Source organism: Apodemus sylvaticus, chromosome 15 (assembly GCF_947179515.1).
Source record: "Apodemus sylvaticus chromosome 15, mApoSyl1.1, whole genome shotgun sequence".
NCBI classification, from domain to species: domain Eukaryota; kingdom Metazoa; phylum Chordata; class Mammalia; order Rodentia; family Muridae; genus Apodemus; species Apodemus sylvaticus.
This window is the reverse complement of record NC_067486.1, coordinates 10,375,529-10,389,281: the sequence shown is the minus strand read 5'-3', so window position 1 is coordinate 10,389,281 and position 13,753 is coordinate 10,375,529. Positions and strand designations below refer to the sequence as shown.

The 13,753-nt window shown below is 38.5% G+C and overlaps 1 protein-coding gene across 1 annotated transcript in view; it reads right to left on the bottom strand.

Annotated features, from left to right (window-relative positions):
- Nucleotides 1-221: 221 nt before the first annotated feature.
- The window catches only part of Grik1 (glutamate ionotropic receptor kainate type subunit 1), a 425,830-nt gene continuing 412,298 nt past the window's right edge, over nucleotides 222-13,753 (bottom strand). Inside the window, exon 16 of the mRNA XM_052158961.1 lies at nucleotides 222-582. Within this exon, the coding sequence (XP_052014921.1) occupies nucleotides 427-582 (156 nt within the window). The 3' untranslated portion in view covers nucleotides 222-426. The remainder of the gene's footprint in view (nucleotides 583-13,753) is intronic.

The following is a 13,753-nucleotide window of genomic DNA, read 5'->3' as shown; positions in this document are numbered from 1 at the left end:
CTATTTTAAAACTCAGTCCTAAATGGCTGTATTAACAGATTCCTCAGAACACCAAATTCTATAGCTACTGATACTTAACACTCAGCACTGGGAAAGAAATGGGGAAAAAAACTGAGGCTCAAACTTGCTATGAAAAACAAAATCTGCTTGTTTATTATTATTTAGAAAGCACACATAGCAATTTATTGGAGGGAAAGAAAAAATTCAAAATAAGTGTGCATACAAATCCATCTGAAAAGAATCAGTTTCACTTCTCAAGTAATATCTATGTGAGCTTTAAAAATTGTGCATTTCTTCTACCTCCATCCATGATTGGAGTTATGGATAAAGATATGAGGAAACATGTCCCATATTCCTCAGCAATCTGTCCTCCAAATATGTATAGTGGGTGTGGCCCTTTATTCTTCTTACAGGTGTGTTCTTGGATCACGCCACAGTCTCTTTTCTCTGAGTTCGTCTCTGATGACAAGTAAGGATACTCGTGAAAGAAGATTTGCCCTTAGTTCTTGACTTTTTCTTTAACTTTTTCTGATTCTTGAGTGAGATTCCCAGCTCTTCCATGATGGCATTGAAAGAGAGACACTAGAGAGCACAAAGTACAAGAGCGTCAGTGTCCTGGGCCTGTGCCAACCTGGGTGACTTGTATCTCTTGCTTACTGTTTGATAAACATAAGTTACTGTTTTAGGGCAGGTCCATCACGAATGGCCAACTCCCATCACCTCCTCCTCCACCCACTGGCCACCTGTATTTTATACTTAAGGAAACAGAGGTAGTAAATTAGCTCCATAATCTAGACTTTATTGACAAAAACAGCAGTATAGAATTTCCCAGTTCAGGAAAAAAAAACCCAAAACAACAACAACAACAAAAGAAACCAAACCCAACCCAACAAAACTTAAGGCTCTCAAAATAGACAACTTACCTTTGCTGAGACAGCAAAATAGAGTTAAATTAAGGTATTTCCCCCACTGAGGTGATCCAAACATTGATAGGGTTATCAAGGCATACGACACTTCAGTAATGCTATAGAAAATGAACAAACCTTCTCTACACCAAGGCTTTCTTTTTTGCTCCCATGAAACCTTACTTTGTTCCTAAAATAAAATCTAAGTCTTGATGACTTTCCTTTCTGATAAAAAAAAGAAAAAAAACACAATTTTAAATTGTATATTTTCTCCAAAAAATAAAATAAAACCAGAGATTCTGGCAGCAGCAATGACGCAGCTGGGATTGAAATGGAAAATAATGGTGCTACACAAAGGAAGATGGAGGAATGGTGGAACAATGCTAAACATATGCAAAAAAATTTATAGATACATATCTCCATTATAATATGCTATGTGTATCTGCATGCACACTATAGAAACAGCCAATACAACGTAATTTGCTGTCATTTCTTCTATCCAAGATAAGTTCTTTGGACACATTTCTGCCTGCAGGAATCTACAGCTTTGCTTTTTGATGAGGTTAATCTGAAAATGGTCTCCAGTGAGATAAGGCTGCCCAGAAAAACAAAAACTGCAGGATCCACTTATATGACGTATCTGAAATTGTCCAACTTGCAGAAACACAAAATAGAATGGCCACAGCATGGCCAACGGGCTGGGACTGGGAAATGGGACATTGCTATTCACCGGATATAGTGTCTTTTTAGAGAACGAGCTATTTCCAAAGATCTGCTGTAAAGTCTTTATCATGCTGGACGATATTGCCCAGTTTGGCTTTGCTAAGTGTGTATACTCCTCAAGTTTTGTGCTATTGACTTAAAAGTCACAATTCTAGAATGATATAAAACCTTTCGAACAGATGACATGCATGCAGGCATTTCTCCTGTGCAGTTAGCTCCAGAACAGACATGGCTGACGTCAGCTGGCCGCACATAGCCAGGTGTTTCCTGCCTCACAGGAAGACATTGACTTCCTAGGTTTGGAAAAGTCTAAGTGTTGGTGTTCCAACTTGTACTTTAAGAAAATGTAGTCTGAAATGTTCTTGATGTATCTAGATAAAGAGCAGTTGTAGCTTCCACTTGATTCAAAAGTCCAATATACAAATTTAGGCTTTAGATACAAACCTTTTGAAAAAAATGTAGTTATTAACGAGAGACTTTGAAGTACATATTCATAGGGTTTGATTTTCACTTTCATATGCTTTGGCATTAAAAACAGAAAATCTAGGCGACACCTGCTAGTTCCCTGTCAGTTTAGGATGCAGCGGCCACAGGAGTTCCCCATACCTGGTACTTCAAAAAGACTGCCACAGTTATATCCCAAATGAAATATAGTTATTTGTAACTTTATGCTATATCAAATTTATATACTTCAGCCAAGGTCAGATGACTGTCTATAGCATCATTTGGATAGAATGTGTTGTGCTAAGGTTTTGATCTGGAAATCGAACACAAATTTCATTATTTATTTATTTATTTATTTATTTATTTATTTTGCCTCTGAGCATTTCTGATTTCAAGATTTTATAAATATTATTACAAACAAACCTTATCCACCCATTAGGTAGATAGGTGGAAATTATTATTGAGAATACTAAGAGAAAACAAAAAGGAAATAGCATCTAACTCCATTTTTATGAACTGATAGCCTCAACTTATTTCAGTAGAAATCATATATATTTAGATTTTTAAAAAGGCACTATAAGAGCTTTGTGAACTTTTTCTCCATAAAAACATCTTATAAAATTATTGTCTTGCTTTTGCTTTAATTCCTATGGATTTAAATGTAACTATTCTTACTCAAACTGAAAAACTGAATTAAAAAGATGTAGCTTCATACAGTGAAGGAAGTGTTGGTTGGATGCTCCCTTCTCCATTTTAGATAGAGAGATGGTATTTGATTTTTATCTATTTTCAATTTCAATTTTTCTAATTTTCAATTTTACCCACAACCTTCAATTGTGATTTTCTTTAAAAGAGCATCCTCTTCCAAAGTTTAGACTGCTTTAAAATACAACAACCTTGTTTCTTTTGATCAAAAGTACTTATTCATTGATTTTAGCATGAGAACCAGGAAACCTTATTTTCCAGGTGATCTGGTCTCTTTGTCTTGGTAGCAAACTTTTGACTCTGACTTTGTCTCTGACTGTCAAAAAGAAAATGGCAAGATATTGGGGCTGACCTTTCTGCTTCCAAATTTTTGATGCAGTCACAAGGAAAAATGACCTTTAAGGTCCCTGTCGGCCTGAGCACAGTAAATGATAGGACTTCTCATTCTCCAGAAATGAACCAGTGAAGGTCATCGCTCAGCCCAGAGGGGCATGTCAGGGCAGTGTGGGACGGGCTCTCATCCATTAGATTTTTCAGCCTTGTATAATCTCAGAATCCACACTGAATTATTCTCCCCCCTCTTTTTTCTTTCTTTCTTTCTTTCTTTCTTTCTTTCTTTCTTTCTTTCTTTCTTTCTTTCTTTCTTTCTTTCTTTCTTTCTTTCTTTCTTTCTTCCTTTCTTCCTTTCTTCCTTTCTTCCTTTCTTCCTTTCTTCCTTTCTTCCTTTCTTCCTTTCTTCCTTTCTTCCTTTCTTCCTTTCTTCCTTTCTTTCTTCCTTCCTTCCTTCCTTCCTTCCTTCCTTCCTTCCTTCCTTCCTTCCTTCCTTCCTTCCTTTCTTTCTTTTTTCTTTTGGCACTGGCCATTTCTGATGTCAGGATGATCATTTAAAAGGAGGGGCATGATATGTCTAGATAAATAGTATTTGTGACTTCTACTTGATTCAAAAGTTCAATGTGCAGATTAGGGTTTGGAGTCTTTAGGAGCTCCTTCCTATTCATTGGGCCATGGATAGATTGATTTTTAAAGTGATGGTTTAAGTAAATTTCTTGATGCTACTTTTGACAGAAAGTATTAAGCATTCTTCTGACTACCTTTCTTTAGTGGCAGTGTGATTACAGGCAGAGAATCCTAGCATTTGTTACCCTCCCCTACTTTTTGGAGTGGAGATGCTGCTGTACTTCTGGCTGTAGGCTTGTTTATTCCTGGGAGGGGGTGGGTGGTAGTGCTCACATTTCGAACTTATCTCTACATAGCCACAGCTTACACTTTGGAATTAGGCCATTAGCATCAGAGCACTGGAACTGAAACTTAGTAGCTTTCTTACACTGGGAAGATATTTTCTTTTTTAACTCAATTTCTTTGTTTAGAAAATTGCACTATAGCAGAGTCTTTTCCTAGTGCTATTATGAAAATTCAGTGAGCAAGTGTGTGAGTGTGTGTGTGTGTGTGTATGTGTGTGTGTGTGTATGTGTGTGTGTGTGTGTGTGTACGCACGTGTGTGTGTGTGTGTGTGTGTGTGTGTGTGAGAGAGAGAGAGAGAGAGAGAGAGAGAGAGAGAGAGAGAGAGAGAGAGAGAGAGAGCAATGTAATACCGGCCACATTGTAAATAGGTTTATTACAATACCATTGTATCACTGCAGTGAAGATATTTCCACTATGGCAGTCACTAACTATTTCATGTTTAGAGAGAAGGAGACAATGAAAAGTGGATGCTTCTTTGAGTCAAGCCATTGTCTGCCCTTCCATGCAACAATTCCTTTCAGTTGTTTAGAGTGTGTTTTAGTTACACTAGATCCTGTGTGTATTTAAAACAGAAAATTTCTATATTCATGATCACTGTCCTTTTCTAGTTCATAACATGTCTCAGTGCTAATGTGTGAAATAACAGTATGAAAACTGTGTTGAAGGAAGAATTAGTGCTTAGCCATTGGACAGGAGTGAACGCTGGGTACAGTATCTAAGTCCACATTGTGACAGATTTCTGTGATGGGAAGACTACAGGAAAATTCACTTGTAACAAAACTATTTTGTTCAATTTACGGAGTTTGAAGAGGTGTGTGTGTGTGTGTGTGTGTGTGTGTGTAAAACTCCTCTTTTAGAAAAAAGGGAACTGAGAAACACATTATTTTAGCTGAGACACAAATAGACCGTTCATCTCGAGCTGGAACTCTCTTGCCTTCTAAAGGGAAAACGGCATGCTTGGGGATTTTGCTTTCCTGAGTGCATTTCTCTTCCTTGCTTCGCTTGATCTGAGCATTTCTCTCCTGTGCCCTTTCCTGCCTTCAGTTCGTCTTACATTCCCTTTTTAGTTGATGACTTCATGGTGCTTACTTTCGCTTAGCCCCAGATGTTTGATTTCATGCTGCTAGTGGGAGTCTGAATGCAAATTATCGAATCTCTCCCCATACCTTACATTGTCATACTGTGGATGCTGTCCTGGGGGGGGGGGGGAAGGGAGTTAGCGCCCTGGCTGTATCCCATTGTAGAGCACCGAGCTCTAGGTTCAATACCCAGTAGTACTATGTGACATAAATCATTTCTTTAAAAAAAAAGTCATGTTCTTTGGCTTCTCAAATAAACTGTATCAGAAAAACATAAAACAAAAAATGTTCCAGAAGAGATTTTCCCTTCAAAGTGTCAAGAAAAGTTCTGTATTAGAACCTTATGTGAATTTACAGTATTTTAGGACCTAGGTTTTCTCTGACAGACTTCATACTGGTGATCAGCTGACACAGACTGGGTTTTTTGTTGTTATTGTTTTTTGTTTTGGTTTTTCTAGAGACAGGGTTTCTCTGTGTAGCCCTGGCTGTCCTGGAACTCTGTAGACTAGACTGGCATCGAACTCAGAAATCCACCTGCCTCTCCCTTCCAAGTGCTGGGATTAAAGGTGTGCGTCACCACTGCCCGACCAGACACAGACTGTTAATGTCAGCTTGATTTTTTGTAAACTTAGCATGTACATATTTTGTTTCCTTTGTGCATTTAGGAAAATATTTAGGAAAACTATTATTTTGATGCTCGTAATTTTGTGATTTCTCCCCAACAGCTTTTTAGAGGAGCTGTAGCCAGTAATGTAAGAAGCCTAGCCAGTAACATAGTAACTCCTTCTGCTGGGATAGTTTTCCCCATTAATACAAATACATGAAGTGCTCTGCAACATTGACACTGTTGATAAATTTTCATGTTAAACATTGATAAGAAAGATGTTAGTGATATTGATATTTTAGAAATTTAAAATCATTCACTGTGTTTATCGGTTTTTAAAAGCAAATTGTGATTTAAAATTGTTTGGAAATATCATTTTCAGTAAAGTTTGAGATATAAGACAAATAGATTTCCAAGAAAAAATGGGATTATTGTTCATAGTAGTAGCTTTGTTATGCTGTGGTAACATTATTGCCTTGCTCCATGGAGTCTAAGTCTCAATAAGTTCTTTTAAAGTAAGAAATTCTGTAAATTCACAGGCTTAGCATTGGTTTTTATCTTGTAGACTGTTGGTCAGCAAACCTAGAATGTTTAATATTGTGTGGGATTAAAGATGGAGAACCCTATAAAAAAACCGGGTCAGAACAAACCTGAATATACATGTCCTACCACAAGGCTTTCAGAAAAATGGTCACCTACTTGTACCAAGGCTTTATTTTGTCACAGGACTACTGATCTGAGACTGAGAACAAAGTTAATCCCCTTCTCCAGGAAACATAGTAAAGGAAGGCATATGAGGGCCATTCTTGTAGTAGTTATCCATAAACTCTCTTATGTAAGGAGCTTGTGTTCCATAGCTGTTTGGGTACCATTTGCCTTGACATTATTGTTTTCTGAGTTCATTCAGAACCTGTGGGTTACCTTTCAATCACTTGTCTGTGCATCGCAGAGGCTGAATGTTGGTCATATTCTTAGTTTCCAGATGTGTGGTAATGTATGAACTGTACCTGAGAGCTAGTGAGGGAGCTGATTCTCACCCATACTGAGAATCCTGGGGTAGAGGAGATGTAGGCCAGGAGAAGCCATTTCACAGCTTGGCTATCAGCCTTAACCCTCTCTTTGAACCTAGATATCTTCTTAGTCCAGACCATTTCTCTGTACCTTTGATGCTGCTTTGAACTGGCCCCTCAGGTAATCAAGGCAAAGCTCTGGCCCTTTCTTCCCCTGGTAGGTACATGTAACCAGCGTGTTCTTCCTGTTCCTGTAACATCACATGTCGCCATCTCTAGGACCTCCCTTTTCTCCTTTTTTATACCCTTCCCCTTTTCCAGGACCTGGAACCAGGCTCACTGCCTTTGCAGACCCTAGATTGAAGGTTCCCCGTCTGCAGGAATTCATTCCCGGACATTTTCGGTTTTTCTGTCTAGGTGATCAGACCATAAACATGAACCTGCAGAACATGCAGGACTGCCCAACAACCTGAGAAGCACAATGGCTTTCTTTCTGGTTTATCTATATTTAAAGGTTGACATGGAAAATGCAGTTTTCTAATATAATAAATACATTGTGGGACAGCATACTGAATCCAAATAGAATTTGAAGTTTTAAAGAAATTATTCATATCGGTTGTCCTACCAGGGCTATGAACCCATACAAATCAGGTAAATGAGTTCAAGTAAATTCACTCTGCCCTAACACTATGGGTGATTTCATGGGAGTCTTTGAAACATGAGGTTAGCACTGAGGCAATTCAGTGTATTGATATTAATTCATGTATTCTTTACTCATATTTCTGAATTTCAACCATTTCCTCCCACTTTTAAACTTATAATGAGAACTTTTGTATGATCTGTCCTGGAGGTAGGGAAGCTAGCTCTCCAGAGAGAGGATTTGAGTCTTTACATTCTCCCCCCACCCCAAGACAAGGTTTCTCTGTGTAGCCCTGGCTATCCTGAAACTCACTTGGTAGACCAGGCTGGCCTCAAACTCAGAAATCTGCCTGCCTCTGCCTCCCAAGTGCTGGGATTAAAGGCATGTGCCACCACTGCCTGGCTTTTACAATCTTAAACACACTTTGTGCAACTGTTAGAAGATCCGCCGGGGTTTGAACCTATTGTTATAATAGCTGTGTGTTTGTAAGAAGGGGAGACCAAAGCAAATGATCCGAATTGCACGTTTGAGCTTAGGGATCCAGATTTGAGCTTTAATGATGCAGCACACAGGTAGAACAAAGAATGGTTCATGAAGGTACAGTTGTCTATCTGCTTCAAGGAGTACAGTTCAGCCATGGGACAAGGGAGACTGGTCCTAGGTACCAGGAGTAATTGGGAAGCAGCCCCTGACCTTTCACGCCTCACTGTGCTTGAGTTGAATGTCCATGGCCTCTGGAGGCCGCATGAGGACACATGGAACTTTTCTTGCTCCAGAAAAGAAACAAAAGCTACTAATGAGTAAAAAGAGAAGGATGCAGAATGACCTACTTCAGCCCTGTCACTGGAGGCAAAGACATTTTCTGCAGAGGGGATGGGCATTGTACAGACTTTGTAAAGGTCCGCAATGCTCCTTCAGAGATGTTCACTTTCACTCTAACTAAGCTCTCATGGTAGCTTTCTTGTTTGGGGAGTCACTGTCTGATGGCAGGAGAGCTCATTCCTCAGTGCTTTCTGGCTTCCAGCACTCCATGACATGATCTTATAGGGAATCTTTCATGAGAAGTGCCTAGTCTAGCTTTTTTAATGTTTTTATTTTCCAAAGCTTTCTATAAATGAGGTAGGGCCATGAAAATAAATTTCTGAAAGCTTTCCTCCTCCATAGAGTGGCTAGCTCTACCATTGATCCAGAAGTAGGGTTTTAATTGCTTGTAGTGCTTATTCATGGTGTCTTCAATTTGGAAGCACTATTTATATCCACTGTGGTGGGCATGCATTTTATTGAGCTAAAAAGTTTTTTTTTTTAAATATGATTACATTAAATAAAAACCCATAACTCAGCTTGGTGGTTCTATATTAACCATCAGGTCTTGTCAGATCAAGAAAATCCTTTGTCTTTGGGTTAGAAATGTTTTCTTTTGGTTAACAGAGCAGCTGACTCAGGCCTCTCTGTTTACTGCCTCAACCCTTTTCTCCAGCTTTTCTTCTGAAGGCTGTCTATTTTAGGAGAGGCATCTAAAGGGTTTAGGAGCCACCATTGGGAGTCACCATTATCTGACGACTTCCTCTGCTTTCAGTGGTGTGACACCTGTTACTTCAGGGACAGTGCTATATCTCTGCTAAGTCACCTGAGATACCTGTGGTTCTGATGGTCTCTTAATGTGCTATGTGTCTTTTCATCTAACCTATACCAACGGCATGGAGTTTGTTTTGGATATTGTCTCTATTGAGACTTTGAATAAGTCTTTTGGAAGCTCCTCCATAGGCTTGCTGGCTATGTCAAGAAAGGAAAGAAAGGAAAGGAAAGGAGAGGAGAGGCAAGGAGAGGAGGAGAGGAGAGGAGAGGAGAGGAGAGGGGAGGGGGAATGGGAGGGAAGGGGGGAGGGGAAGGGAAGGGAGGGGAGGGAAAGGGGGGAAGGAAGGAAGGAAGGAAGGAAGGAAGGAAGGAAGGAAGGAAGGAAAGAAGGAAGGAAGGAAGGAAGTATACTGGTGTTCTGCCATTCTAGAGACAGTCAAATGGAAGATTTCTCTACAAATCTTACCACTTCCTAGACTCTCCCTAGTGAAGCCAATAAAGGTATTTCTTTTCACCATTTCCTAAGGCCTCTTCCGAGATTTTCATTTTTCTGCCCTGTCTTGAGTTGGGAGTAGACTCTGGAATGGTCTTTAGAAATTCAAGTAGCATGTTAGCATTTGTATCTTCTGGTGGTGAAAAATTGAGGAAGGGGAGCAAAATAAGATAGGAAAACAGTGTTGTCTATATCCCTCCAACACCTAAATTAGCATTGCTGCTACTTATAAACTACTTGGATTAGGACAGTTGATTTATTCAATGAAACATCTGGATCCTGAAGTTAAAAGTCATGCATTGCCAAGAGCCCTGCTGGATTATAAATTTGAAGTCAACTTGGTTCTCAAACGCTGGAAGGTTGACTCCTTGATAAAGCAAATACAGGGAGGGTAAAGTGATGGAAAAGTCTTCCTTTTGTCTCTCTTTCCCAGAGTTAAGTTCTGCTTTCAGACTTCGGTCCTACCACATAGCATGTCCTGTTTGTTTCTCTCTCACCAGTTTGTGTGTCATCAAGTCTATGCTTCTAAGAACTGTCTATGTGCGTGTCTCCTTGCTGCTCTGTCTCTGTCTGTCTGTCTGTCTCTCTGTTGTCTGTCTGTCTGCCTCTGTATGTTAATTTAATACATAGATTCATCAAAGGTGAGAAGGATCTACTTCTGCAGTATCTGTTTGGAACAATTCATGTATGTTTGATTGTGTGGGCACCCCTCCCCCCCCCAACTCTTGATGCCGCATTGTCTGACCGGATCCTTTTCTCTGTCCACAGAAGGCCTTTCAGAAGTACTGGCAGAGCAATGCAGTCCTACTTATCTGTAATCTTAAAAAGTATAATGTGTTCAACAGACACACAGAGCCATCTTATAACACATACAGAAAAAAAGGATTTTATTTCCATTCTACTTTTGATATGTTATTTCCTTTCCATTTTTTCTAGTATATTTAAAAAAGTTTTTTTGGGGGGGTGAGATGGTAACCTCAAATTCTATCTGGCTGAAGTTGAGGGGACAGGGTGAGGAAAGCAGATTCTCTTGGTCAGATCAGAGTCACATGACCATTCAGCAGCTATGGGGAACAGAACTGTTTTAATTCTCAAGACTATTTTTACTCTATTGGGTCACATAGTCTATTTAAAGTGGGGTTCATAAGACAGCATTATTATATATGGAAGAAGAGATTTGTAGATGAGTACTAAAAGTCTTCTCATTTCTGTGATAATAGTGTTTGGGTTTCTATGAAAAGGCAGTCTTCTCACCAATACAAAAACAATAGACTCCTGCATCATTTTTTAAAATAAGCTGATCAGACCAAAGAGGAAATGATGGGGCTGAGGACTTGTGAAAGTGCATAGGAAGGTGCCCGGCTCTGGCAGACTCCCGTGGAAAGCACTTTCTTAGTGTCTGTGGTTGGAAACCACTCGGAGATCAGATCGGGGAAGCTTTCTGTTTAGAAGCTAATTATATTATATTTGGCTGTAATAAATTTGAAAATGTCATTCAATTGGAAAATTGGGAAGAAAGGCAATTTTGGCCAAGTTTATTAAACTTAATTGTTGAGGAAACTGCAGTAATGCCACTCAGTCCCTCAGGTTTTCATTAGTAGTTTTCCTGTGTATACGTCGTGAGGACCACGGCCATTGTTTAGGTAGTTTAGGCATCAGTTGGATTCAGCTCAACCCTCAGTGAAGCTCACGTTTGGCAAGGTGTGAAAGCATGCAGCTGTGCAACTGCAGGGCTGGTTTGGTGTTCCCAGTGTGCTCTCACACTTGTTGACAGAAATTCTTTACCAGTTGGAGAAAGAACCTTCTTGCCCCTATTGCCAGTTTCTACGGATGGAATTTTGAAAGCCGAAATGATTTTAAGTCCTGTGCATCTGGACATAACAATCCACAGATGGGTGAAACCTAGGGAGCTAGTTCCTACAGGTCAGTTACAATGTCGGCAGCAAGCAGGGGCCCTCTACTCTCTGCAAGGGATTAATTTATGAGGCCTTTTTGCAGCCATTAAGTGTACAGAAAGCAGTTCAGGAGAAATGCGTTCTTTCCTTTAGGTTTTCTGTATTCAGGCTTCCTAGTAACCAGACCTCGTAGTCTAAACACCACATGTTTTGAAATAAATTGGAATTCACTGTGGTATTGCATTATGACTCATAAACAATGTAACATAATGCTTGTCAAATACAGTGAGGACTTTTGAAAATGATTTTTTTGAATAAGCTTGTAATCATATGAATCTGGGCGATTTTCAAATTGTTTATGTAGTTTTGCTGAAAAAATGTTAAAATTCAATTTGTAATTTTTAGGCTAAAACAGCAAAGCGCAATCTTTATTTTTTTCTCCTTTGAATTAGGTGACTGACAGACTTAAGAAGATACAAATTAATATAATGCTATTATTGTTGATGCTTTTGTTCAGTCTTTTAATACCTTTCTGCCTCTCTGCTTGACTTTAAGCAGTATTTTAAAAATATAACTCACAACCTGCTACTGTGTTATAAAAATTGATGCTTATCATCTAACTTCACAAAACTGCTATATTCAAGGTAGGTTATTACTATTTTTTTTTTTTTAATAAAAGCCCATGTTTGCCAAGTGGTTTAAAGTAAAGCAGCTGTACTCAGAATTATTTTGAAATAAATGTATATTTAAAAAAACTATCAAAAAAAAAACCCTATCAAACAATCTTTAGCATTCAAGATAGTTCAAGACTCCTGATTTTGGAGAAAATGAATACATTCGAGGTAACTTTAATGGAAACTAATTTATACAACAGCTTTAAATATTCATTTTCAGGCTCAATGACACATGTCAGTTCCTGGCTGTGCCCACCAACTTGACCATGTGGAACTTGAGTGTAAGAACTACAAATCACTCTTCCAGATGATCGTAATTTACGCTAAATTCTCTGAACTAATGATGCAAATACGGTCTGATGGGTTTTGTTGTAAATTTCACTTGAAATGCAATGGACCCTGCAGAGGTCAATGTGGTCTCAGCAGTTATCACCATGGCAACACGAACTGGTTGTTAGAAGTTTGGAGAAAAGAAGTAGAAAAAACATCACAAAGGCCCAAGGCAGCAACAAACTATGTACTTGCTCATTTTGAGTAAGGATAGATCTATATTTTACCAATAAATGTTGAGATTATCAGTAGTATGAAATTTCTGTCTTAAAAATACACAATTTTTGGGGAGTCTCCACATAAATGCTCCATTGTATATCAGATGCCAAATATGCCTATTTATCTCATTATCTGTCTGTCTATCTATCTATCTATCTATCTATCATCTACCTATCTACCTATCTATTTATCTTTCTTTGTATTCATCTATCATCTGTCACTTCAAATCAGTAGTTCCATTTTGGTTTGAGTCAGTTCATACAAAGCAATGATTAATTAGGATCCAAATTTCATATTTAAAGTACTGGTTAGTTTGTTGAATCATAACTCTACTTGACTATTAGAAACAACTGAATGTTTCAAACGATTACAATTGCCTTGACCTAACTTCACACTGGAGTTTACTGTCTGGAGAGACTGCCCCAAGCTACTCCTCTAAATCCTTATATCTTCCTGATGCAGGCCCTTCCCTTGACTGTAGTGACTTTGCTCTTCATTTTTAACATGTGCTCAGGGAAAATTGGATAGTGTTTGAATCTTTATATTCATAATCTCATTTTCTAAATATGGGTTGGTTTTAAGCTGCTGATCGTTTTCTGACTGCTCATGTGACCAAATAGAAATAATTAATTTTTCTGTAGGATGCCATATTTATTGATCAGTATTTATTATAAAGACTAAAGTAGTTTTATGTTCTATGTCATGATGTGATTTCATTTAGTTCTCATGGTAGATGTAGAAAATACCATATGGGGACACAGGTCTTGCTTGTTGATTTATAGAAAAGACACTATGACCTAAGGGCATGAGAGATACTGAATAGGTTGGAAATTCCCTATCCACAACACTATATTGAATATACTAAACTACTACATGGTAAGGGAATGTTGAGTTTGGTTACCTCTGAGCTGTTTAGCCATGAAAACTTCATTAAGTGCTTGCCAGTGGTAGCTATTTTGAAAAATACTTCTCCAAAACAACCTTGTGTTCTAGAAGGGACCTCCTAATGTTAGATGTTAGAAAACTGAAGCTGGAAAATATTTAACAACTGAAATGCAGTGATTCCACACAATGATGCCACACGTGCCTGTGTTTGAACCAGAGTTTGAATAATTTATAAAATTAATTTTTAACTGTATTGTCATGACTCAAGTGTCTGGACTCTAATATCCATTATTTCTGATAATTAAGCTGAATTAAAACCACCAAAAGGAT